General features: G+C 33.8%; 1 protein-coding gene across 3 annotated transcripts in view; it reads right to left on the bottom strand.

The window, feature by feature from the left end:
- The window catches only part of LOC145300993 (GATOR complex protein Iml1-like), a 204,016-nt gene that overhangs the window by 130,864 nt on the left and 45,233 nt on the right, over positions 1 to 27,919 (bottom strand). For all 3 annotated transcript variants that reach the window (XM_080144538.1, XM_080144559.1, XM_080144549.1), the window contains exons 8-12: positions 18,900 to 19,040; positions 18,242 to 18,311; positions 13,833 to 13,905; positions 9,155 to 9,342; positions 5,280 to 5,414 (exon numbers count right to left, since the gene is read on the bottom strand). In XM_080144538.1, the coding sequence (XP_080000664.1) occupies positions 5,280 to 5,414; positions 9,155 to 9,342; positions 13,833 to 13,905; positions 18,242 to 18,311; positions 18,900 to 19,040 (607 nt within the window). The remainder of the gene's footprint in view (positions 1 to 5,279; positions 5,415 to 9,154; positions 9,343 to 13,832; positions 13,906 to 18,241; positions 18,312 to 18,899; positions 19,041 to 27,919) is intronic.

The following is a 27,919-nucleotide window of genomic DNA, read 5'->3' as shown; positions in this document are numbered from 1 at the left end:
CATGAAATAAAGTGCCTCATACCAGGATGACCGCTTTTTTAGTGAATAATCTTGATCTGGTCAAGCCCAACTAAGCTCACAGACACAGTGTTCCTCTTAATTGCATCAAGCCATCTCTGAGACACTCTTGTCAATTAATCTGCTTTGTTTTGGATAGATCTGACCACGGATACATCCATTGACAGCACGTATTCCTTCCCCAATTTTATTACAGTGTCAAGCCGATGTCAAATGAGCATCTCACTTATGGTTTTGGTTCAAACTCTGGCCCTGCTGGTAAGGGTATCTGATATCCACTAATGGGCACAAGCAGAATCCGTGAACAAGTGGATCGCCAAGTTTATCCCTTTAATAATGGCATAGAGTTCCACAAGATTAATATGTTAGGAGTCCTTTTATGGACATAACCAGCAAGCATCGTCTACTACAGCTTATTTCTCTGTCTCTCCACACAGTAACCAATGTCTCCGATTGATGAATAGTGCTATAGTTTCTATGCTTTGTATCTTTTTTACAACAATTTATTTTAGCTTCAATTAAATTAGCAATACACATGAAAAAATTTAAATGGCTTAAAATATTTCAATATTGGTATATATAGAAAGAGCTTGATAAGCTAAGAAAGAATCTTTAAATTTTTTAAATCCAATTAAAATCAAGGAAGTTATCACTATTTTTATGCCCTGTGTGTTTGAATATTTTCCCCTCTTTAAGACCATATGCATTTTGTCACATTTTTTGCACTACTTTTTCAGTAAAAATGCTATATCTTTCTTAAAACACAAGACTAAGCAATGAAATTTGCCATATAAGTGTATTTTTGTGCAAGGAATCTGAATATGCTATTGAAAATCTCCAGAAATTAATAGTTTCCAAATAATCTGCAGTAAATGCACATAAATATGCTGCAATTGCTTAAAAATGCCATGTATTCATTAAAAGAAAAGTTAGAGAACTAAAAGTTTAGTTGTAATGCATTTTACGTGCCAAAAACTGAAATCGAAATCTAGGATTGGTTAAAAATGAATATATTGCAATATTTCTTTGGTAGTATTGTAGATTAATACCTTCTGTTACCCCCTCCCCATCTGACCACCTCTCCAAAATATGTGATTCTACCTTTATAGACAATTGCATGTGAACAACTTGAAAAACTTTAATAAAAAGATTAATAAAAATTATTTTAGAATTTAATGTAAAATGATTTCTCATTTTGAATCATTTGAGCGTTTTAGGGTCGTTACCCCCCCCCCCCCCCACACACACACACCTTTTTCCTATGATAGATAAATCCTGGGTGTTTTTTTTTTGTTTGTTCGTTTGTTTTCTAAAAGGTGATTATGCGAGGTTTTAAGAGGGTCTTTGTGCAATTATGAGAAGGTAGAGAGGTTGCCACTCTAACTTTGGGTTAATGATAGGGCTAAGGAAAATTATGTGTGAACATCCTGAAGACTTGATAGAAACAAAACAAAAACAATTTTAGAATTTAGAGTGGGGGTTGGTTTCACAAATGTAAAATAATTCATCATTTCAAGACGATCCTAGCATTTTAGGACAGTTGACCAATTTATTTGGGAGGGGAGGATTGATCATATGCACTTTTCTTTAAACGTTTTTTATGCTTTTTTTCTTTTTTACGTTTATATGAGCTCACAGAGGAAGTTTGTTTAGTGGGGAGTTCTGCCACTTGTACTTAGCGTTATTGTTAAGGCTAAAGGTTTTAGGAGGAGGCTTGACACTCGTACCTAGGATTAGACATAGAATTAAGCAAGTTTTTTTTTTTAAAGAGGGTGTTTGATACCCATTGTGAAACTTTACAAGAATTATGACAAACAGACAAAAATAAATGTTATTTAAAAAAGTGACATCCCTCTAACAGAAACTTGATATTTTTCCAAGCATCATGTTATTTAAATTCTATTTACATATAAAAAGAAACAAGTTTTTGCTAAAGCTGGCAAATTGTTAAAAAGTTTGAATTAATTTTATTTTTAATTACATTTCATGTCTTTTCCTACCTTTGTTATTTTTTAACTGAGCACCTCCTACAAATATTTAAATATCGATTATTTTATTTTATTTAAAAAAATTTTTTTGTTTTTTTAATAATCGGGTAGATCATTCGATAATAATTCACTGAAAACTTTTAAGGGACGAAAATTAGAAGTGTGTGTACCGTTTGTACACGTGAACCAAAACATTTCACATTTTCGCTTGTTAAAATATTTTAAAATTTACTACTACTACCCAATTTTTAAAAATATTTGTATGATTGATAACAAAAAAGTTCTAACATGTAAGAATTTTTTTTTATAACCAGATTTTCAATTAAAAAAAAATCGATTTGGAATAAAAATAAACAACAAAAACAAACGTCTGTTTACACCATGTTATCGCTGCTGCTGCTACTATCATTAATACTACAGAAGTCTTGATTCAAATTCATAACGATTTTTTCGGATATTATGTTTTTAAATTGCTCCGTACCGCTAGAGAAAACATTGTCCAATCATCTTTTTAACGAATAAACATAGTAAAAAGATTGTTTTATTTAATAGTGAGTGTCCGAAGAAAATTGTTTTTCAAAACTTTCAATACTCATCATTTTGAAATATTTTTTTTAACACAAAAAAAAAACGAGTGGTCAAATGAATTTCGGACACTCAAAATTATTAAAAATGACATCTCTTTTGGCTAATTTCCAAATTTCATTAAAAAATTTTTAACAGAAACATGGTACGAATGTTTAGAAATCCGGGGGGGGGGGGGGGGGTCGTTACAAAATCTTACCGAAAATGTTGTTTTATGATGTTCATTTTTATCACTTTATTTGCTTAAAACTCTAAAAATATATAATGTATGTTATTATTCACTAATTCATTTGAAAGTATATTCATTTCTGAACAAAACGGTCGTATTTTGAAGACTTAAAGTGCTTTGGTTTTTAAAATATGACTATTTTAGCAGAAACCCCTTGAAATCTGATTATCCAAAGCGTTTTAACGGCCATGTGTATTGCTAAATTAAATTGATTCCTGATTGTTTTTATTTTAGCACAACTGTAATATTACTAACTAGCATGGGTGCATGATGTTGTCCGGGTGTTTAGAGATGTGTGTTGAGCAAAAATAAAATTAAAAAAAAAGTGATAGTAGGAAGGCAGGCTCAAACCCGTACTGTGAAGAAGAAAAAGTATGGGAAAAAAACACGTCTTTGCTGTTACGACCACCTTCAAACAGGAAGTGACGTAGGCTTAAATTAAGGCTAGACAATCGGAAAGAGAGGATGACTTTCGAAAATATTGGTGAAAAAAGCGACCCCTCCCTATAGAAAAATGCCCAGTTAAGAATGAAGAAATTAAGGTTTGGGACAATTTTTTGGTATTTGTCATCTGAAGGGTTGAGCTCCAAAACGCTACTGATCTTGTGAAAATCCATCACCTCTGTCGAAAGTTTTAGGCAGACATGCAAACATACATATATACATTTATGTATTGGTAGCTCAAATTTTCGACCAAAAACCGATTAAAAAGCTTGCCCTATCTCTGAATACCCTTTATATAAAATTTCAAATGTTTAGACCAGAAATTGTCTGAGTAATTTGGTAGAGAACACAGGTCAAATTTTTTAACTTTTGACCCCTATTATGACCCCTTAATATTCATTGTTCTGGGCTTAAATCAAGTTATTAAGTTAGATCCATGTCCAAGGAACTTATATCTAAAATTTCAATTGTTTATACCCAAAATTGACGGAGGAGTTTGGTAGGGTTCTCAAAGGTCAAATCGTTGAACTTTGACCCCTTAATAGCTAAATTTCTGGCCGAAAACGGATTACAAAGATTTTCCAAAATCTCAATACCATGTATATCAAATTTCGAGTCTGTAGACTAAAAATTGACAGAGTTATTGCGTAGGGAAATGTATACAGAAAGACACTTTCACTTTTATAGATATACTAGCAGTTCCGCCCGGCTTTGCTCGGGCCCTATGTACTGTTCATAAGATTATGTGCATACGTATATATTAAAAAGTGTGAATATGTAAAGTAATGCCTTCCTGTATAATAGTCTTCCTTAACTACTATAGAGAAAAGACAGACATTTTCACTTTTCTAGATATATAGATTGGATGCAATATAAAGTAAGGATTTAAAAAGCATAAAAAAAAAAAAAAAAAAGACTTATGCGCCACCATCATCAACAATCGAAACTAAAACATTCAGCTCACAGTTTATTTTGCCTCTGCCATCAATGACTGGGCTATGAAAACAGGTTTACTGCAAAGCTAAAAATTAAAACATGAACCAATAGCTACTACATTATGCATTAGTAATGCCGGCGTTCGACCTTCACCTGGCAAATTTCATTTTTTTTTTTTTTTTTTTTTTTTAATTTTCACACTTTTGCACAGATTTTTCTGGGCTAAAACCAAATATAAAGTTTCACATGGATTCAAATACCTTATATATGAAGTTTCATGTCTGTAGATCAAAAAATCTAGGAGTTTGGTAGGCAAAATTTGTTAAACAAAAATATATACATATACATAAATATATGTGAAAACAGTTTTGTGTTTACTATAAAGTTTTTATGCAAATATGCAAGTATAAATCATGTAAAATATCTGCATGAATATAATTACACATAATAGTTAACTAAAGATGATTATCCCATTAGAAAGCCAAAGCAACTAATAGGGAATTAATTAAAATGAATGTTTAAAAGAATATGCAAATTAGCTAGATCTTTTGCTGGTGAATGCATTTCCACAACCCATATATAAGAAAATTGTATTTTCTTTTTAAATAAACAGAAAAGAGGGTTTTGTAATATGAACATCAATACCCACAAAAGAAAAACGAATTTATAGGAGTATAGATATATATGTACACACTGAATACAAAAGGATGGAATTCATCAAAACTCAATACAGCTTTCATGATATATATAGACAGATGACAATTGATTGTTTTTCCAAGTTAGTTAAATTACAATGTTTTATTACAAAATTTAGAGTAGAAAAATATCTAAAGATGCAATATTTTACTTGTAAGAATTTCAGTTGATAGTTTTATTTTATAGAAAAATACATTTCATAGTAGTTGAACTTTCCAAGGGTTAATTTCAACGAAACAATTCGAGTTTCCACAGGATCCTAAATTAATTCTGTCATAATGGAAAATATATTTTTGCACTTTTTACACAATTTAGTCTAATTGAATGTAGATTGTTTCTTTGGAGGTTTTTAAAAGTAATATTTATTAGACAGGGAAACTTACCACAGTCAATGGTTCTGTGTTTAGTAATATTTGTTAGTTCCCTGTCAACTTCAAAAACACCTGGTCCAGGAGTAATTACCACTGCTACTTGGCCAGTCCGATCAAAACTACGGTCCAGATAATATCTTTCAAACACTGCAAGAGAAAGTAAAAATTATAAATTTGAACTTTATATAGATTTTATACAAAATACTTTTACATCTATTTAAAATATATTTGTAGTCATCGACATACAGTCCTGTTTCGTTGTATCACAACTAATCAGTGCCGCTAGTCTAGCATCTCTCCCAAGCCAAGGATTGAACAAAATACTTTTACATCTATTAATACGAATGGGAAAAAATTGTGAATTTGCTTTTTTGGTCAGCAATTAGAACATTTAAGGGTAGCAGTAAAGGTGGAAGATTTATCAGATAGGCGTTTTGGGATTCTTTTTTATTAGTGTATAGCTGAACATCCAACTTTTTCATAAATCCTGCAATTTATTACTGATAGTTCTGATCCCATATCCAGCAGAGTTGTCGAATGAGCATCTCACTTATAGCACTGGTTTGTACTCTGACTTTGATGGTAAGGGTATCTGATATCTACTTATGGGCACAAGCAGAATCCGTGAACAAGTGTAAGATGGTCACCTTTCAGAAGATTGCCAAGTCTATCTCTTTATTAATGGCATAGAGTTCCGCAAAATTGGCCGTCCTTTTCTAGACATAACCAACAAGCATCGTCTACTACAGCTCTATCACATATTAATGACATGCCAGTAGCAGAGCTTGCATCAACCCATACATTAAAATCTTGTGCGTCAACACACTATTTACCCGATGCCAGGTTTTCTTTGTGCCATCTGGTGAGAACCTCCTTAATCATGGTGTTAAGAGGAACATTGTCAACTTTGTAATCCCACCTAGTGGTAACGTTAGATAATCTTCACTTGATGAACGCCACGGCAACAAAGCCAATCAACAATGGTAAGGTGGCAAATCAATTTGCCATATAATGAAAATATATTCTGTCACTTGATGGCACAAGGCATTCTGGGATTTTGTTCCCCTTTTCAATACAGACCTGTAAATCAAGTACTTGTGCAGCATCCTAGAGCTTCTCTAGTTTTTGCTGAGGAGGGCAAAGCTGTAGAGATGTTTCTTCATGCATGCAGTGGATACAATACTTTCGGCTATGTACACATCATCAATATAAGCAGATGTTGCCTGCTGTATGTACTTATCCGTTATCAAAATAGCATCAACACTTGTTTGCATGACGAATGGTGCCACATTGAGTCCAAACTATGTGTGGGTCAGGCATCTTTGAAATATGCCTTGCAAAGGTCTTATACTGATACATTTGATCCCATTCACCGCCATTTTCTCAACTTTTCAGTACATATATCCGCACAAACCATGAATGGGTTCACGTATTCGTTTAACTCCTGATAGTCAGGCACTGGCTTTACTTTTTCTTTGTTCTGCTGGATGACTAATGTGGGATAAAACCCTTTAGGGGCCCCAATTCCTTTTCTAAGGAATCAACCACCCATTATCCATTCAGGCTTGTAACACATTGTATTCTGTACAAACTCTTGCAGGGATGTTATACTCTGGTATTCTGTTGCATAATTTTTTCTGGCAGCTGATTACCTGACCACTTCCACGACACCGTTCAGGATTTGGTGCATTGGTCAAACACTGTGCAAAAGTCAGACTGTTCCAGTTCTATTGTCACACCCAGAGTGAAAGTCGCCTCAGCAAAATGTACCTTGCTTCCTTATGCACACCGCCAAGTTTCTTAGTGACATCCATTCCCAACAGGATCACAAATTCCAATAGCTTTTTGTTTACCACTTTCTGTTGGTCATTGTTAAAGTTATGCTGCTAACACTGTGGCTTATAAGGCATTTTCCACCTACCGTGAGAATTGTGATACTTTTACATACTTTTGGTCGAAATAACAACCCACTCACAACGGATGAGGAACATCCAGAATCAACCAACGTTATCCGATCTACCCAATTGATTTTTAACTTTTATTACGGGGAGCACATTTTCCAGTTTATTTAGGGAGAGAGTAGTGCTGGCCTCTTATCTTTTGTCTCATTTCCTGAACATCTTAATGCGACATATCCTCATTGATAACAAATATCTCCAGCAAAGTGATTGGGACCTCCACACTTGTGGCACTGCATTGCAACTGCGTCTTGCCAGTCAGAGGTTGAAAGTGGGTTCACATCATATGGCCACCACAGCAACAGGCTCAACCATCACTATTTCTTTTGTCATGAGAGCTGGAGCCCTAGCAAGAATCTGTTGTAGGATCATGTGCTCCATCCTAGATGACCCACGCAATTGTTGTCTAACCAAAGCAGGGAGTCCTGATACAAAAGCACAACTGAGTTACTAGTCAGAGGGATTTTCTTGAATCAAACATGCCAGATCTTGTAGATCACTCAAGTATTCATCCAGTTTCCCCAAGGTGCAAACGATGAAAAACAAACTTGTCAAATGCAACAAAAGGATCTGGTGCAAAAGCTACGAGGAGGGTTTTTTTCACCTGCTTTAAACCCTCCCTCTAGTCATGGTTTAATCGTCAGTATACTGACAGAGCCCTGCATCTTAGTCTGAGTAGTAGAACATGCTCAATGTTGTCAACACACATTTCACACACCAATTCTAATTGTTTTGTGTGTTCAGGTGAAACATCATAAAATTCGGGAATTAACCAAATGTTAAATGCTTTACCTGCCATTTGGGTTTTATTATTAGTTAACAGGGAATTAGCTTGTTCTGCAAGGTCACGGCTGATTGTAACATTTCCAATCACACAAGATATAACAAAAAACTGCCTTCTTTCCCTCCAAGCCAGGTTCTTTTATCCGCCTAAAATCTCGCCCAGTCCCATGGGCTTATCACATTCTTCACGTCTTCTTGCATAAGCTAGGTACAGTACACTTCTTGCATTTTCTTTTTTTCTTTGTTCTTTCCATGTCTGAGTAGCAGAAAGAACACACCCTTTGTCTCTTTGTGGTAAGGCTATTTGTGACATTACTACTACAGTCAGGAAGATAGTTCGCTATAGATTGTAATCGCGAAGTTAATGCATTCAATCCTCAATATAAGGCAAAGAGCAACAACTTTCAGAGACTTCTTTTTGCTGACCATCAGAACCCATATCATTCAAGGATTAACCTCCAAACTTAGGGTTAAAATTGCCAGGCTCAAATATGCTACCAGAACTTATTAGAAGTGCTTAACTATTACAGTCCTGTATACAAATGTGTTTTATTAAATAATTACTTTTCTAGAAAATAAAACTGCTTGATATGTTGTTTTTTGTTGTTATTATTGTTTCACTTGAAATGACTATTTGCTCCTCAGTAGTATTAATTTTGCTGAGCAATACCAAACTATTTTCCTCTTTATCTTCAATCATGGGGGAAGAAAGGTAGTTAACAGACCAAGACCTTTTGACATTTCCAGATTTTCAACGGAGCAGCAACCTTTTATGGGTAAATACCAAGTGACTAACAGGAAATCACAAATGGCCAACCTTGATCACATCACTGGAGGACACAAGTGTATGGCTATCGATCAGAGTAGCATGATTGTACCACATTGCCAAGCCAAAATAAAAAAACAAAAAAAAATCAAAAAAAAAAAAAAAAAAAAAAAAAAGATAAAAAAATGAATTCATTCTTAATATTCATTCATTGGCATGGCAGACCAAGAGACAGAGCTTACAATAAATGTGTGGACTTATTTATTTCAGACCAACACACAAAGTCGAAAACAACCTAAATGTGCTATTTCAAATCAGAACATGACAGATTGAGAGGCAGTAGGACACATCTAGTAAAAAAAAGAAAAAGGTTAACTTACAATTCAAGGACATGTTTAACGTTTCGAGAAAATTCCCTTGTGATGCTGTAGAGTTCTCAGCAGGAGGCATTAGCAGACCACAGTGCTTATGATAAGAAACAACTTTGTCAGGATATTCATTAAAGATGATTCTTAACTGAATCAAAGTGCCTGACCAATCTTCATAACGTTCGTTTTGAACAACAACCCTGAAAGGAAAATCAAAAATTACTTTAAAATAAATGCACAAGATAAAAAAAATTGTGTAGATCCTTGATCTAGAAAATCTAAAACTAACAAAAGACAAAAATTGCAGATCGATACCTATTAAAAACAATTTGACCAAGAATTATTTAGAGCTAAATGTTATGGAGTGAAAGTAAAATAAGATCATTTTTATGTTTTAAATTTAAAATTTAATTACATAAGAATTTTTTATGTATTTTGTGATAGGTAGTTCATAATTTATCTGTTCCAATAAAAAAACTAATAAATTCAAACACAATACTGGAAATAAACTAAATATATTTTTATACTCCCTTTTCCAAATAATACACTGTCCATAGTCCTTTTCAGACTTAGTTCATTCTGGTAGTAAGGCATGTTATGTTTGGAATTATCCAAACACTTGGAGAAATGTTGTAGCAATTCATTTTCAGTGTTACTTTAGTTTGATTTTCTTAGCACATGCTTAAATGTAGTTAAAAAGATTTTGGTGGTACAGGGTTATGGTTACAAGAATTGAAAACTGGACAAATTACCAAATTCGTTAGTTGCAAATTGAGTTCCATTATCAAACAACGACATCAGGAATACTAAATCTTCCAAAGATTACATGCAAAAATTTAATAGCAATAGACACAAATAATAAAATACTTTGGATAAGTACAGATGTCAAGGTTGTTCTACTAAAATAGCCACATTTTAAAAATCAAGCACATAAAGTTCTCAAATTAGAATCGAATGCAACCTTGTCTTATAAAAGAATCTACAGTTAATTTATAGACTGGACCTTTCTGCTTGTGCGGTGATAAAACTTCTTAAATGCACTTGCTTTACACGGAGTGAAACAGTCACATTTGCAAGTGATTTTTTTCAGTGCTGACTGAAAATGATAAAACGTTTATCTTAACTGATTTAATAAAACAATATGCTTTTTTTTCTTTTTAATGAAGGTTGTTGAAAAAATATGAAGAAATTCAAATTTTTACACCCTCATAAAATTTGTATTGTACTTACACTTATTCAAAAAAAAAAAATAAATAAAATAAAAAATCTTTATGATGTATATACTCGTCATAGAATGAAGATGACATATTCCAAATATCACATATATTGATCAAATATTTTTTTTTAATAAGAATATCAAATTTTACAATTTTTAGCAATTAATAAAATAGCATCGTTCATAAATCTCAATAGTTGAATGGATTTGTTGGTCTTTGAATTTTAACACATTCTAAAATACTATGGCCATTCCAGGCCCTCACCTTGCTCCCTCATAAAAATGGTTGTTCCGTGACAAGTACATACATCATAAAGATTTGTCTGTATTTTCTCTATTTTTTGTTTTTAAAATAAGTATATTTTAAATAAAATCTTAAAATTCTTCATAAATTTAAAATATTATTTACTTGTTAGAAATTATCAATGAGTACCTAAATACTTCCTTAACAACAATTTATAATTTCCACATTTTTTTTTAAATAAAATCAATTTTTTGAAACCTACAAAAAAAAAAAAAAAGGGGGGGGGGCTTACTTGAAGTGTCATAAATCTGAGGGTGATAATTAGCATTTATTAATAAAACATGTTTTGAGACAAAAATAAAAATTGCTTTAATCTAGAAGAATTTCTTCACTAACAGAGGACAGAAAAGATAAAGTGCAGTATCAGAACAGATAGAACACTTTGCATTATTTATATTTTTTTCTTAGATCTATCACAACACTTCAAAGGCCATAAACAACCAAGTTCTGATTCTCCTTCTGATCTTGAGCATGTGGTGCAAGGAGGAAAGAGGTGACTGGTTAATTTTAATGCATCTAAAACCAAGCTATTTTCATCAACTCTCTAATCTGTCTGGCAACCATTGAAATGAATGGCTTTCGTCTTAAGAAGGCTTCATGTTTTGACAAGCTTCTGGGTCTGACCTTTACTCTTGTTTTATTTTACTTCAGTTGAAGTTCTCAGAAATCAAGGGGCCCACTAACACTTCAACTCTATATGGTTGGTTGGTTGGTTGGTTGTTTTTGTGTTACGGCATATCAACCTTTTTCAGGTTATTTAATGCCGAATCTAGTTATTTTGAGGAACGATTTTTAATGGAGTATATTTTTTTTTTAAGTCAGATTCTATTTAACCCATAGTTGGGACCCTAACAGGTACTACCACTCCGGGTCAGAGTGGACCTGGGAGCAATGGTAATTAAAGGGTGGCTCCACACTCCCCAAAGCCCACAAGCTGGGGCCTCACCACTGGAGATAGTTTAAGGTCATATCCAGGACCCCCATTGAGGGACTTTTACCCTCTGCAGGGGGGCAGTCGGCGTATTCTAATGCCCCACCGACAGGGCCCTCAACTCTATATGAGATACATAGATATTTGAATGTTCCATTTAAGTTCTTTATCTCTCAAACACTGAGTTAGTAAAGAAATTGAAAACATAATTTTCCTCTCCCCAATTAACCATTTTCATACATTGTAGTATATTTTTCATTTTAGTCTCTTGGTCTTACTGGATTCCAGGACAAGAATTTATCTAGTCTGGTGGAGTATCCAGTTTCGTGCTGTTACTTGAGGTAACATCACTTGGAGAAGGTGCACCATTCCTCGTAAAAGCTAATGTAAATTAGCCATAGTGAGGAGATCTTATTTGGGTAGCGAATACTATGTGATTTTGAATATTTGGACAGGGTTTACTTCTATGGGAAAAGTATCCTCATGCCAAGTTGTTCTGACAAACCCTTCTACAGAGAGACCTTAGGCACTCGAGGACAGTGTCTAGTAGGCATTCAAGTTCTCTGATTTGAAATGGAACATGTACATTAAAACCATTGCCAAGGCTACTGAAAAAATGGTGAGATCATTCTACCACTCCAGTAGATATCTCACTGCTGATGCAATTCTCTACCTGTATAAAAGACAAGTACGTCCAAGAATGGGGTACTGTAGCCAAATCTGGGCAGGAGCTATTAAAAGCATCTTATCCTACCTGGACAAAATTCAAAATAGACTTTATAGCCTTGTAGAGTGTGCTCTTCTAGTTCCTGTAACCCCTTTCCCACAAAAGAGATGTTGCGAGCTTCTCTCTGTTTTATCGTTATTTTCATGGCAAGTGCTCATCTGAGCTTCAATCCATCGTCCTCCCTTGTCTGACTTTCATGAAAAATACTCATTTAGCTGAAACCACTATCAATAATTTCCCTTACTCCCTATCTGTGTCTAAACCTAAACATAGATTCCATGAACAAAGTTTCTTTCTTAGAACTGCACGCCTGTGGAACTCTTGCGTTTCCCTGCTTTCCAACTGACTATGTTATAGTCGTGTTCAAGTCCAATGTGAACAAGTTCTTGACAAGCTGTCCTCTTAAGTAATCCAATTTACCAAATTTCCACTATTAACAATTACTACAATTACATTCATTAACCCTTACCCTCGAGTGGCCTCTGAGCCTTGATAAGTGGTGACTCCTTTGTAAAAAAAAAAAAAAAAAAAAAAAAAAAAACATACAAAGAAGTTTAATAAATCTTTCATATACATTTCTAAATATAACTTTTTAAAGTGAACAATCCCATTTTTTTTATTTTTTTGTAAATAAACTAACATTTTTTGTTAATTAAAAAATATACTTCAATGCAGTATTTTTTTATCTTACAAAAATGAAATGTAAGACTTCTTTTTAATTTTCTTTAATAAATTCAGAAAAACCTAATTCTTCAACACAAAAGTGTATATTTTTTATAAGAAGATAAACATTTTACATTTGCTAATCAAACAACTTAAAACTGAAATGAAAGTATTCACAGTCACGTATCAATTTGAAAAACTTTGACGATCAGTTCTTTAGAAAGTAGATATTTACTTGCTTCTCACCGCAGCACGGTTAGAGGAACTGAAAAAAAAAATCAATTGTAAAAGTGATATTCTCCTGAAGATTGCTGGTTTAATTCTCAGTGTGGGTGACCCAAAAAAATATAATTGCGAATTACTTAGGACCTCTATTCAGTCATGATTGATGGAACGAGAACATTCCACTCCCTTTAAGTAAATAAAGGGTTCCGCTTGAAATTGCATCCAAATTCTCAAGTTTTACAGAAATATTCCAGAGTTTGACAAGATATACCTGAAGAAAGTCAGAGGTGACATTGACCAAAACATTGTGAAAATGACACTCAAGAGTCCAAAGAATCTAAATAATACGAATAACCAATTCTCATCTCAAAACTTCAGAAATGTAACACTTTTTAAGCTCTTCTACTTTTTATGGCTCCAGGCAATAGCGGGTAGACCTGCTGGTGCTCACTATATATAGTCTTAGTCAGACTTAGTTCCTTCTGGTAGTAAGAAGTGATATCATTCTACAAGAATATAGCAGAGGAAAAATGTTCAAATAAAATTGTGATTTATATTTTAACTGGGATTTATGATAAGAAATAAAAAGTTCATGAATAGAAAAGAGCAGTTGAATGTGCTTACCTGTAGAAATCTTCATAAAATCTGCCTTTATAGTCTTGCTGAATCCAATCTCTTACAGAAAGGGGAAAATCATCTGAAGAAAGAAGTTTTCAGGAATAAAAATGAAACAATTCGATACAGATGAAACGATCGATACAAATGAAACAATTCGATAAGGGAAGAAACGATTTTGTTTACAAATTTAAATGCTGTTAACATTCATAAGTCATGAACAGATATCAAAAGGAGAAATATACTACAAGTATTTTTTATGAACTTACTAATATACAATAAGCAACGATTCAATATATTTCATAGCAGTTATATTACACATTTAAATGGAAATATGGATTCATACTTTTCCACCAAACGATGCATAAATGTGATCAAACAAAGGGTTTTAAATACAACAAATGTAAAACAAATTGTATTTTTGTTTTCTTTTTCAAGTAATTGGGTTTCGAAGAAATTAAAATAAAAGTGGGTTTCAGGTTGTCTATATTCATAAAATGAAGATTGTTTCTGTAGCAACCATTATGACGAAATAGCATCGATGAAAAGAAGCGACTATAACAGAAGTGAGAAATGAGACCACGGATAAACGCCACATGTACGTATGCATAAAGAATTATTCTGTTATTTAAAATGTCACAATACTCTACAAGCAAGAAAACGTAATATTCGGAATTGAATAAGGACAACAATTCATCCAAATCTATATTCTTTACCCCCCTTTTTTTTTTCACAATATTACAGTGTATGAACAATATTTGTTTATAATTTTCAACAGCATATTTTACGTATACATTTTTTGCTTTCATTTGTTTTCATGAAAATAGGGAGTATATTCCCATTCTGTTTGTAGCATTCAACTACAAGCCGACATCAGAGAGAAGAAATGCATGGTCAAACTGACCATGTAGTTGATAGTTCAGGACCTTTTAGGTCAGCGACTATTTTTTCAACTCTGTCCAGGAATGAGAGACTAGTGGCAGATGCACCAGCCCAAATGAGGTAACAATACTCCATGCATGGTCACACTGTGACCATGTAGATAGACAGAATACTCTCAGGTGTGAGTAACTTTTTAGTAGAGAGAGCCCACCTTCCTCGCAGCAACCCTAGCAATTGCCTCAATGTATTTGTTCCAATTCATGTCTAAATGTTAATCCTAGGAACTTGAAGGAAGTACTTTTAGGTAGTGTATCACTAGCCATGGCAATCAGTGGTTGAGAAGGGGTTTTTTTTTGGGGGGGGGTATTTTTACTACTTTGGGCTTACCACTTATAGCCCAAAGGGCACTTGAAGATAAGGGTCAATGACTAAGGTGGTAGTGAAATAATTGTTAATGGTGTAAATTGGGTAGAATTTGATTATTTATAAAGACAACTTAACAGGAACTTGTTTACATTAGATTTGAGGGCTACCATGTTGTATTTAGCCAGGAAGCATTACAGCAGAACAGTGTTCCAAAGGTGAGCAGTCCTGGGAAAGACGCTTTGTTCATGGAATCTGCGTTTACATTTAGACAGATAGAGAGTGGGGAAAATCTTATATAGTGGTATTAGCTAGTCAAGTGTTTTTTGTGAAAGTTTGGGAAGGGCGGACCATAGATTGGAGTTCAGACGAGCACTTACCATGCAAATAGTGATAGAGCAGAGATAGGCTCATGACGTCTCTCCTGTAGGAAAGAGGTTGCAGGGAAGAAAAAGGGTATTACCTACTAGGTTTCGAAACTGGTTTTAAAGCAAATAAGTTTAATCTTGGCAGCATTGAAAGTTACCAACCAGTTACAGCCTCATTCTACTACAGACTGGAGATCTTCCTCTAGAGTTTTAGCAATTTCCTTAGATTTGTGTTCATTCGTTTTATCCTCAGGTCTGTTATAGAGCATGGTATCATCAGCAAATATCCCCATCTCAGAGAAAATTTTATCAGGGAGGTCATTAATGAATATCAGGAATAATAAAAGTCCAAAGATTGACCCCCTGTGGCACACCCGCATCTATATTATGTTGTGTTGACGTATGTCCATTGAGGACAAACTGGATTTTTCTCTTATCTAAGAAATATTCGATTATGTTAATATGGGAATCATTAATTAGAACAAGATTACTATTAAAAATATAGTTGAAGAAATGATGAATGTGTGAAGGGGCAATGTTGCCTTCACATTTTCTCCAAGTTTCAGAAAAATCTAATGGATGGGGCAAAAGTTACGGGGTAAAAAGTGTTATTTTTTTTTTTGCAATTTTGGGGAACTTGTGATCTCCCCCTTTTGAGCTCCTGGGAATGCTGAATCCCAGTGAAAATGGACAACCGAAGCAGTTTCACGCCTTAAGACATGTATATTTGAATTCAGCACCATGGAAAACCATTATATAGACATACATATTAAGTTTTTGAGTAATATGAAAACAGAGCTCCAAAACAGCATGCTTTTTAGCCCTAAAAGTTCCAGAGAGATGTGAATGAGAATTTTGCCAGGGTCACCCATACTGAATTTATATTAAGAACAATGGCCTCCACACTTTGGCCAAGTTTCAAGAAAATCTAAGCGATGGATCAAATGCTATGAGCAAAAATTGTAATTTTTGGCCATTTTTGATTTCTTTTGAGCCCCTGGGGTTACCGAATCCCAGTGTAAATGGGTAACGGTGCAGTTTCAGGCCTTAACACATGTATATTTGAGTTGACCAACATGAAAAACCACTATATAGTCAGACATATCAAGTTTTTGAGAAATATGAAAAGAGGCGTTTTTGGCACTAAAAGTCACCGGGGACGCAAACCAGATTTTTGCCAGGGTCACCCATATTGGATCTATATTAAGAATAATGTGCTCCACATGTTGGCCAAGTTTCAGAAAAATCTAATAGATAGATAAAAAATTATGGGGTAAAACGTGTCATTTTGGGGCATTTTTGACCTCTTGAGCCCCTGGGGATACAACGGGAATTTTTGCAAAGAAAAATTTTTCTATTGTGCACATCTATTTAATAAAATACAATTTGTGGCAAAATTTAAGGAAAACGTAATGGAGGGTTATCTGGTAATCGTCCAGACTAACTGAAGCACGGACCCCACTGAAAACATAGGTCCCTCTCCAATAAATAGGGGAACCAATATCCAAGGCAATGGTGCAAACCCAAGAGGAAGACCTCCAGTCTGAAGTGGAATGGGGACAAAAATGGATGGTAACATTCAATGCTGCCAAGACTAAACTTCTTTAATAACTACAAGAAACTTCTCAACCAACAATACTTACTTCATTCAAACTAATCAGTTTAACATTCACAGAGAACAGGAGTTGAAACAGATATATTGAGGGCATTGCCGGGGCTGCTGTGAGGAAAGTAAGCTCTCTCTACAGTGCTAGAAAGTTACACCCGAAAGTATCCTATCTTTACAAGGCCACCATTTACCCATGTATAGAGTATTGTTGTCACATTTGGGCTGGTGCATCTCCTAATCTCTCACTCCTGAACAGGAGTCAAAAGAGTTGCCAACCTAATAGGTCCTGAACCGTCAGCTAGGCTTCAACCTCTATCCCATCGATGAAATGTTGCATCCCTCTGCCCAAGTATTTTAATGGTAGGTTCTCTGACGAACTACAAGCCCTTGTACCCAACCCCTGACAAGCGTCAAAATCCCACCCCTACACAATAGAGATCCCCAGATACCAGAAAGCTTTCTACTCCAATAGTTTCTTCTCTAGAATTGGTAGAATTTGGAATTCCCTTTCGGATTCTTGCTCTCCTCACTGTACTGATATGCAAAAGTTCAAGTGTAATGTAAACAAACATCTTGCTACATAACTCCTTACATAGTATCCCTGCAATTTATGCTCCAGATAGTAATCCCTACATCAAAGTGGCAGTGCGCATTGTTTGGGTGAAAATGTAATGAAAAAAAATTCCTTCAGTTAATTTTACATAAAAATACACCTTTATATTTTATGTAGATTCTCTAAGATTCTTTTCCATAAGGCAAGCACAACACACACACACACTGAGTTTTATAAATATGAAATGGAGAGAAAGGATTTGCATATGTCATAAATAGTATGATAAAATGATTGTGAGTATAATTGTATGGATAGGTGGATTAGGAACAGTGGATATATAATTATTTAAATTTTATTTTAGAGATTTCATATTAATGAATAAGAACTTGGAAAAAACATGGGAGAGAGTAGAAATAGAGAAAATGTTTCCAAAATATGGCCTAATTAATAGGATAGCTTTGAAAAATAATTGAGACTTATGATCAAAGAAGTAATATAAGTCACAAATAGTTGAGGCCTTAATATTGAAACATAATTAAGACTTGGACCTATTATATAAAGAATATCCGATGTAAGTAAATGATTTCAAATAATTTCTAGACATGTAAAACTGAATGATTGGAAGTTTTTGAATCAAACTCACCGATGCTGGAAGCACGATAGAAAGTCCTGGAGAAAAGAACTATTGTTACATCATGACAGCAGTTTTGTTCCTGAAAAACACAAGATCAGTTGAGAGTTTTGTTTGTTTTTTGTTGTTGCATATTATCATTAATTATAGGATTTATTTTGCTGGCTAGTCTAAATTAAATTGACACATCAATATATAATGCACCTGACTGTTAATTTTACTGACTAAACAAATGAAAACTGGACAGCAACATTAGAGAAATGGCACATAAGTGAAGAGTTAGCAGTAGCTTCAACCCAACTGACAGGACAGCATCTTCCACATAGGCATTTTCAGTTTTAGCAAAAAAGATCATTGTAATAATAAACAACAAAGTGCCAACAAAGAGGTAGGTTTCTTTTAAATGTACTGAACATAAATTGTTACAAAGTCCTATTATAAACAGAAACTGTGTCAAACATGTTCCCATACAGAAGTAAATACTACACTTATCTTCATTAGATAAGGGACAAACTTAATTTATAATTTTCTTTGGACAGTTAGACAGTGTAATATTTTCATAGAAGATTATGGATGAAACAATCAAAACAAATATTCTTCCGGCAATGAAAACTACAGAACAGAAAAGAAAAAGAACAAAAATGTTTGATTGCATAATAAACTTATGTACCTTCCATTTAGCAAAAAGATCTGTCAAGAATCCATTAACAGCTTTCTCAAAATATAAATCCCCATGAACATCAAAATCCCACATCTCTGAACTCATTTGGATGAAAATCTGAACAACGGCAGTTGAGGAGCGATACACACTCTGCAGAGAGAAAGAAGAGACAAAATAAGAAATAGATTCATAAAAAATGTTAAGAAATAATGGCTCAGCTGAAATTGATAGCAAGCACCAAAAATGCAGGATATATGTAGTAGTTGACCAATCATTCTGAATTAAATATTCATTTAATTCAAATATTATGCATGGTTCAATGGCTCAAACTGATTTAAAGTTTAATTTTTTTTATCTTATTTGGTTAAATTAAATGAAAGTTATAAAAAATATTGAATAAAAAAACTAAAACTTTGCTTTGTTTAGCAAATATAATGGTACCATGTTTAAATGTATAATAAATTTGACAGGAATACCTTCATTCAATAAATATAATAAAATGTTACATGAATTTAAAATACCTGATTGTTTAAAACAATTTTCTGTTAAGCTATCTAATTTTAACAGTTTTCATTTCTTGAAAAATTTACAAGTAAATATATTTAACATTAGATATTCCAAACAGAATATTTGTCAACATGCCAAAAAACTGTGCATATATAGTGCTGCAAGGTATAAAAGAAAATATCAAATTCATGTTGGCATCTCAATTAGTATATGAGTTATGGCCATTCCAAGTTAGTCAGGAATTACGTTTTGTGTGATATTGAATACAAGACCAACTTAAGCAGTATATAACTGAAAATAAAAAATTCAAATAAGAGAAAAATCTTTATGAAATTAATGCTATAGTTCATTTATAGATAATATGGATGGAATTAATAATTTCTAGATATACCCAGTCTTATACATTGGTGAAAATTATATGTTCATTAAGTTTTATTTTAGCTGCTAACACAATGAAAATTATTATGATTCATATAGATTAAGGTTTTTTTTTTCATTATTGGATCCCTATAAACACTATAACATGTAAACACTGATTCCAATTTGGCAGTTGAATAGAAAAATGAGTAAAATGTACACTTTTGTAAAAAGTTACCAATTAAAATTTTTATACTAGATTAATTTTTGGATGAGAAATTAAAAAAAAAAAAAATGTTGATTTTCTAATATTGGAAGACTTTGTGGAGGGATCCAACTTTGGGCATGTAAAAAATAATGGATTGACATTAAATCCTTGAAATTCACTGTGTGTTATAGTAAAATATATTTATTTATTTATAATAGATTTTACTGACAATTTCACTCAAATTTGATTATATCTCTGTTATATACTTCATTCATTGAATTGACTGGTGTAGTCAAATGGAATCATCTTTTTGAGTTACATTGTATGAGTAGATAGCCCCTGGTATAGAACAGATGGGTCATATTCACAAAAGACCACTTCCAGTTGATGAATGCTTACCGAGTCCTGCCATGCCAACTGCCTCAACTACAACAGGTGATTGTTAGGAAAAAGCCAAGTACCGTAATGTGTAATGTTTAGTCGCGTGACATTATTGGAATTTCTGGGGCTTTGTTTGCTTGTTTTCAGCGCAGGACACTGTTTTCTTAAAACCATCAATCCCAACGTATGTGTTATCCTTACATTCCACTTCAAACCGATCCAAATGTTCCAACTTGAGATGCAGACAATATTTCATCAACAAATATATTGCTGATGTAGGCTGAGGTTGCATGGTCCACAGCTTCCTCCTGCAATAGCACCTTACTGAGGATGGCCTTTATAAGGGGAGCCCCATTCAATCCAAACCTCAGACATGTCAGACTGTATGTTTTTCCATCGATCTCAAGTCTGACATGGCCACAGCATCTTGTGGACTTCTACTTGGAGATTCGCTCTGAGGTTTAGCAGTAATGCATTATCTTCTTTTTTGGTATCATTTGTGCATCTTAGCAGCACAAACATCCGCAATTGCCGTGAATGCATCTACATGATGTTTAAGTTTTGACAGTCAATCACTGGTCACACCTTTGCCTTATTCTTCTACATCACAGCCATCAACCGAATCATCTCCTTGAAAAATCTGAGTCCTTCTTGCAAGTATAGCATGAGCCAACATTTGTCTATCCATGCCTGGAGTTCCTAATCAAACTCTGGTCAAATTTCTGCAGCCACCTTATATTCAAACACTCTGGTGCACTTCTTCAGCCGAGCAGTCATCTGCTGTGATGGTCAAAGGTAGCAATAAAGTCAGATTCACTGACGGAGATGGCCACACACACAGGGACACTCCTGTCACTGATCTGAACTGCATCTGTAAGTTCAACAGTGATGCTTCTCAATGCTTTTATCATATCGATCCCAATAATAGATCAAACCTCATTGGGTTTACCATGACACTACAAGGGGCGTTCAATAAGTAATGCCCCTGACCCACTTCCCATAGCAGTAGAGCAACGAAACTTGGCACAGTTATTAGTCTTTCTCTACATAGGAACCACCCAGAGTTATGCATTTCTCCCATCGTTTGATGCAGATCTGGAGACCGTTTTTGTAGAACATTCCAGGTTGGCCCTCCAACCACGACGTGACTTCAGAAATCAAGGCTGCATCATCTGGGAAACGCTTTCCTTTCAAAAACAACTTCATAGCTTGGAAGAGGTGAAAGTCAGAGGGTGCAAGGTCATGGGAGTAGGGAGGATGGGGGAGGATTTCATAACCACACGCATGTGCTTGTGATCTGGCGACATGCGAGTTGTGGACCAGAGCGTTGTCCTGCAGGAGGAGGGTACCTTTGCTGATCTTGCCCCGCCTCTTGATTTTGATAGCTTCCCTTAATTTCCTCAAAAGTGAAGCATAATAGGATACTGTAATTGTGATACCCTTTGCCAGGAAATCTCATCACTACTCCGTCCTGGTCCCAGAGGACTGTGAGCATGACCTTGCCAGCGGAGAGCTGCACCCTTGCCTTCTTTGTAGGTGGTGAGTCCAAGTGCTTCCACTGCATTGACTGGGCTTTGATCTCTGGATCATAGTGATGGACCCAGGTTTCATCCTGTGTAATCAGTCTTTTGAAAAATTTTGACTCATCTTCTTGGCACATCTCCAAATTCATCCTCAAGCACTCAACGCGTTCTCGCTTCTGGAATGGTGTGAGCAACCTGGGAATCCATCTGCCAGACACCTTATGCATATGGTCATGAATGATAGTTTCCACAGACCCTGTACTAATCTTGACATCTTGGGCTATTTGGCGAATAGTAATGCGCCGATCTTCCAAAATGGCAACCTCAACTTGTCAGACAGATGCCTCATCAATGGCAGTGGGATGGGGGACCAGATCTGGGAGCTGTTTCCACAGACTTCCAGCCATGCCAGTGTTTAACAAGTCATATGATGGGGCATTATCACCATAAGTTTCTTTCATTTCATCAAAAGTCTACTGTGGTATGCGTCCTTTCAAATATAAAAACCGGATCACTGCTCGACATTCAACAGGCTCCATTTCACACCTGACTCAGTTCAAACACCTGTAAAACAGAAACCACAATTAGTTCAGAGCTGTAATTTGCCACATAAGCCATAGAGATATAAATCATTGCACATGCAAAATTTTAGATAGATCAGACAACTGGAAGTGGGTCAGGGGCATTACTTATGACACGCCCCTCGTACCAGAACATTGATCATGACAGTCACTTTCATTTGTGGAAATGGTGATCACTCCCTACCTGCAGGAATGTGCTTCCAATAGTCATGACATCCACTTTTGCTGTCTCCTAGGCATTGATTGGCATCTATTATTGCATGGGAATGTTCTATGTCAATTAATGCATTCCATCAACGAAGATTATAATCTCTGGGAGTGCTACATTTACATTTTGGTGGGGGGAGTAGGCTGGTGCTGATACCTTGTTCTATTGTTTGTTTCTCCAAACAGTGCTGTGCCCAGTATCCAACCTTGTCATATAGGTGGCATGGCAATGTGTTCCAGGTCTTCAGCAGTTTACACCAGCTAGGGCTGCTCTTGACAAGAACAGCAGATTTACCGTGTGATGGACTCCTGGCTTTGGTCCCTCAGTACCCTTGCTTTCGCTATTAGGTCTCCTATAATCAGGATTTTAATTTTTGTCACCTGTTAGAGTTTGATGGAGATGACATCCGGGAACCCCATAATAAAAACCAGTATAACAAGCCTTTCCAGACCAACTTTCTCAAATCCAGTCAATCCAACCAAGCGTCTGCTGTTTGTGTAAACGTCCACTTGCTCCCCAGCCCATCTAACCACAATCAACTTCCTGTAGGTTGTGAATGTGCCATCTGTGAATGCTCTCACTAACAAAGCCTTTATCTTTTCTACATTTAGTTGGTTGCTCTTATTCATCATCAATTCACCCCCCCCCCTCGAAAAACAATGAGAGCAGGCTCACTACATCATCTACCTTCTAAAGTCTCACTACCAACATCAATTTCTTCAGCGACATCTCCCTCGTCAGTAAATAGCTTTACACTGTTTATTCATTTTTTTTTTTTTTTTTTTTTTTTTTTTTTTACATGGTGGTCACCACTTATCAAGGCCCAGAAGCCACTTGGGAATAAGGGTTATTGTGTGTACAGTAATCAATGGGATAGTATTGTAGTAATCGTTAGTATTGGAGATTTGATAAAGTGTCTTAAAGGGGCAGTTCATCAGGAATTTGTTTATGTTGAACTTGAAGACATCCAAGTTGTAGTCAGGTGGGAAACAGGCAAGCGGTAGAGAGTTCCACAGGCGTGCACTTCTAAGAAAGAAGCTTTGTTCATGGAATCTAAGTTTTGATTTAGGCACAGATAAAGAGTGGGGAAAATTATTAAATTATTGACAGTGGTATCAGCTAGACGGGTATTTATCATGAAAGATTGGCAAGGGGGGGATCAGAGATTGGAGCTCAGACGAGCATTTGTCATGAAAATAACGATAAAACAAAGAAATAATAATGACAACAGAAACTTGTGCTTATAGAAACAGAGAGGTAATTCTAAAGGTTAGCAGTTGAAGGAAAGTTGAGAGGAGAAATGTAAAAAGCGCCCAGCATCTAGAGATATCAACTATAAAGGGACAGAATTTAGCTGATTGTCGAGTTGATTGGGGCATTTACCTTGAGGGGCCACCAGAGCAGCAAACTCACCCATTTTTATTCTTGTAAAACAAGCAGAGATGGGACAGAGGCTTAGAAGAAAATGTGAAACCTATTAGATTAGAGATTATTTTTTTTAACCTTGTCTAATAGGGAGAGACTAGTAGCTGATGCATCAGCTCAGATGTGACAATACTGCACGCATGAATGGTACCTTTGTAGAAATATAGGATACTGTCAAGTGTGAAAAAATTTTCGAGCACAATAAAGGGAGCTCACTTTCCTTGAAGCAGATTTGGCAGCATCTTTGTCTTGGTTTCAATTTATGTTATCTGTAGATTTTAGACTGAGGAGCTGGAATGCTGAACCCTCTATGAGTAGGCTGCCTCATTCCCTTGTTCATTTCCCAAACAGTGCTGAACTCAATGTCCATGCATGCTATCAACCATGACAATTAGTGATAGAAAAGGTTTTATATAATTGTTAAAGGAGCTTTGTTTCAGTAGTTTTAAATGTTACCATCTATTCACGTCCCCATTTCACTACAGACTGAAGGTCACTTTTCAATAAATCTGTCATTGACTTATATATGTGCATGTTGATTTTAAGTACATGTTAAAAATAAAGCATAATATCATCAGCAAATATATCCATCATGGACACAATTTCATCAGGGAGGTAATTTATAAAAATCAGAAATAAAGGTTAAAGGATTGCTCCTTGCAGCACACCCACATAATGTCATGTTTGAATGAACAGCCATCACCTGGATCTTTCTTTTGATTAGGAAGAATCTTATATTAAATATTCATCCAATAGTACTGTACAAGTACTTTTATATGTAGGACTTCATGCCAGATCTTGTCAAAGGTTTTTGATGAATCAAATGCAACCACCCTAACTTCATCTGTTTGGACCAGTGCATGCTATGTGTTCAGCAATGATTGTTAGGATAAACATAGTAGAACGGGCTTGCAGAAATCCATATTGATAGCCAAAAAGAAGTTAACTAGATGTCGGATTAAAGTTAAATTGATTAACGATTCAAAGATTTTATGAAGAGCAGGAGGAAACTGATGCATCAATAATTTTGAAGATTAATTCTTTTACCAGAATTTTTTAAATACTTGTACTATAAAAAAGGCAATTGTTAAATACTTGTACTATAAAAAAGGCAATTGTTAAATACTTGTACTATAAAAAAGGCAATTGTTAAATACTTGTACTATAAAAAAGGCAATTGTTAAATACTTGTACTATAAAAAAGGCAATTGTTAAATACTTGTACTATAAAAAAGGCAATTGTTAAATACTTGTACTATAAAAAAGGCAATTGTTAAATACTTGTACTATAAAAAGGCAATTGTTAAATACTTGTACTATAAAAAGGCAATTGTTAAATACTTGTACTATAAAAAGGCAATTGTTAAATACTTGTACTATAAAAAGGCAATTGTTAAATACTTGTACTATAAAAAGGCAATTGTTAAATACTTGTACTATAAAAAGGCAATTGTTAAATACTTGTACTATAAAAAGGCAATTGTTAAATACTTGTACTATAAAAAGGCAATTGTTAAATACTTGTACTATAAAAAGGCAATTGTTAAATACTTGTACTATAAAAAGGCAATTGTTAAATACTTGTACTATAAAAAGGCAATTGTTAAATACTTGTACTATAAAAAGGCAATTGTTAAATACTTGTACTATAAAAAGGCAATTGTTAAATACTTGTACTATAAAAAGGCAATTGTTAAATACTTGTACTATAAAAAGGCAATTGTTAAATACTTGTACTATAAAAAGGCAATTGTTAAATACTTGTACTATAAAAAGGCAATTGTTAAATACTTGTACTATAAAAAGGCAATTGTTAAATACTTGTACTATAAAAAGGCAATTGTTAAATACTTGTACTATAAAAAGGCAATTGTTAAATACTTGTACTATAAAAAGGCAATTGTTAAATACTTGTACTATAAAAAGGCAATTGTTAAATACTTGTACTATAAAAAGGCAATTGTTAAATACTTGTACTATAAAAAGGCAATTGTTAAATACTTGTACTATAAAAAGGCAATTGTTAAATACTTGTACTATAAAAAGGCAATTGTTAAATACTTGTACTATAAAAAGGCAATTGTTAAATACTTGTACTATAAAAAGGCAATTGTTAAATACTTGTACTATAAAAAGGCAATTGTTAAATACTTGTACTATAAAAAGGCAATTGTTAAATACTTGTACTATAAAAAGGCAATTGTTAAATACTTGTACTATAAAAAGGCAATTGTTAAATACTTGTACTATAAAAAGGCAATTGTTAAATACTTGTACTATAAAAAGGCAATTGTTAAATACTTGTACTATAAAAAGGCAATTGTTAAATACTTGTACTATAAAAAGGCAATTGTTAAATACTTGTACTATAAAAAGGCAATTGTTAAATACTTGTACTATAAAAAGGCAATTGTTAAATACTTGTACTATAAAAAGGCAATTGTTAAATACTTGTACTATAAAAAGGCAATTGTTAAATACTTGTACTATAAAAAGGCAATTGTTAAATACTTGTACTATAAAAAGGCAATTGTTAAATACTTGTACTATAAAAAGGCAATTGTTAAATACTTGTACTATAAAAAGGCAATTGTTAAATACTTGTACTATAAAAAGGCAATTGTTAAATACTTGTACTATAAAAAGGCAATTGTTAAATACTTGTACTATAAAAAGGCAATTGTTAAATACTTGTACTATAAAAAGGCAATTGTTAAATACTTGTACTATAAAAAGGCAATTGTTAAATACTTGTACTATAAAAAGGCAATTGTTAAATACTTGTACTATAAAAAGGCAATTGTTAAATACTTGTACTATAAAAAGGCAATTGTTAAATACTTGTACTATAAAAAGGCAATTGTTAAATACTTGTACTATAAAAAGGCAATTGTTAAATACTTGTACTATAAAAAGGCAATTGTTAAATACTTGTACTATAAAAAGGCAATTGTTAAATACTTGTACTATAAAAAGGCAATTGTTAAATACTTGTACTATAAAAAGGCAATTGTTAAATACTTGTACTATAAAAAGGCAATTGTTAAATACTTGTACTATAAAAAGGCAATTGTTAAATACTTGTACTATAAAAAGGCAATTGTTAAATACTTGTACTATAAAAAGGCAATTGTTAAATACTTGTACTATAAAAAGGCAATTGTTAAATACTTGTACTATAAAAAGGCAATTGTTAAATACTTGTACTATAAAAAGGCAATTGTTAAATACTTGTACTATAAAAAGGCAATTGTTAAATACTTGTACTATAAAAAGGCAATTGTTAAATACTTGTACTATAAAAAGGCAATTGTTAAATACTTGTACTATAAAAAGGCAATTGTTAAATACTTGTACTATAAAAAGGCAATTGTTAAATACTTGTACTATAAAAAGGCAATTGTTAAATACTTGTACTATAAAAAGGCAATTGTTAAATACTTGTACTATAAAAAGGCAATTGTTAAATACTTGTACTATAAAAAGGCAATTGTTAAATACTTGTACTATAAAAAGGCAATTGTTAAATACTTGTACTATAAAAAGGCAATTGTTAAATACTTGTACTATAAAAAGGCAATTGTTAAATACTTGTACTATAAAAAGGCAATTGTTAAATACTTGTACTATAAAAAGGCAATTGTTAAATACTTGTACTATAAAAAGGCAATTGTTAAATACTTGTACTATAAAAAGGCAATTGTTAAATACTTGTACTATAAAAAGGCAATTGTTAAATACTTGTACTATAAAAAGGCAATTGTTAAATACTTGTACTATAAAAAGGCAATTGTTAAATACTTGTACTATAAAAAGGCAATTGTTAAATACTTGTACTA

Source organism: Euprymna scolopes, chromosome 1 (assembly GCF_053919585.1).
Source record: "Euprymna scolopes isolate OS-2025 chromosome 1, ASM5391958v1, whole genome shotgun sequence".
Lineage (NCBI taxonomy): Eukaryota > Metazoa > Mollusca > Cephalopoda > Sepiida > Sepiolidae > Euprymna > Euprymna scolopes.
The sequence above is the reverse complement of the archived record's forward strand: the minus strand, read 5'-3'. Positions and strand labels throughout refer to the sequence as shown.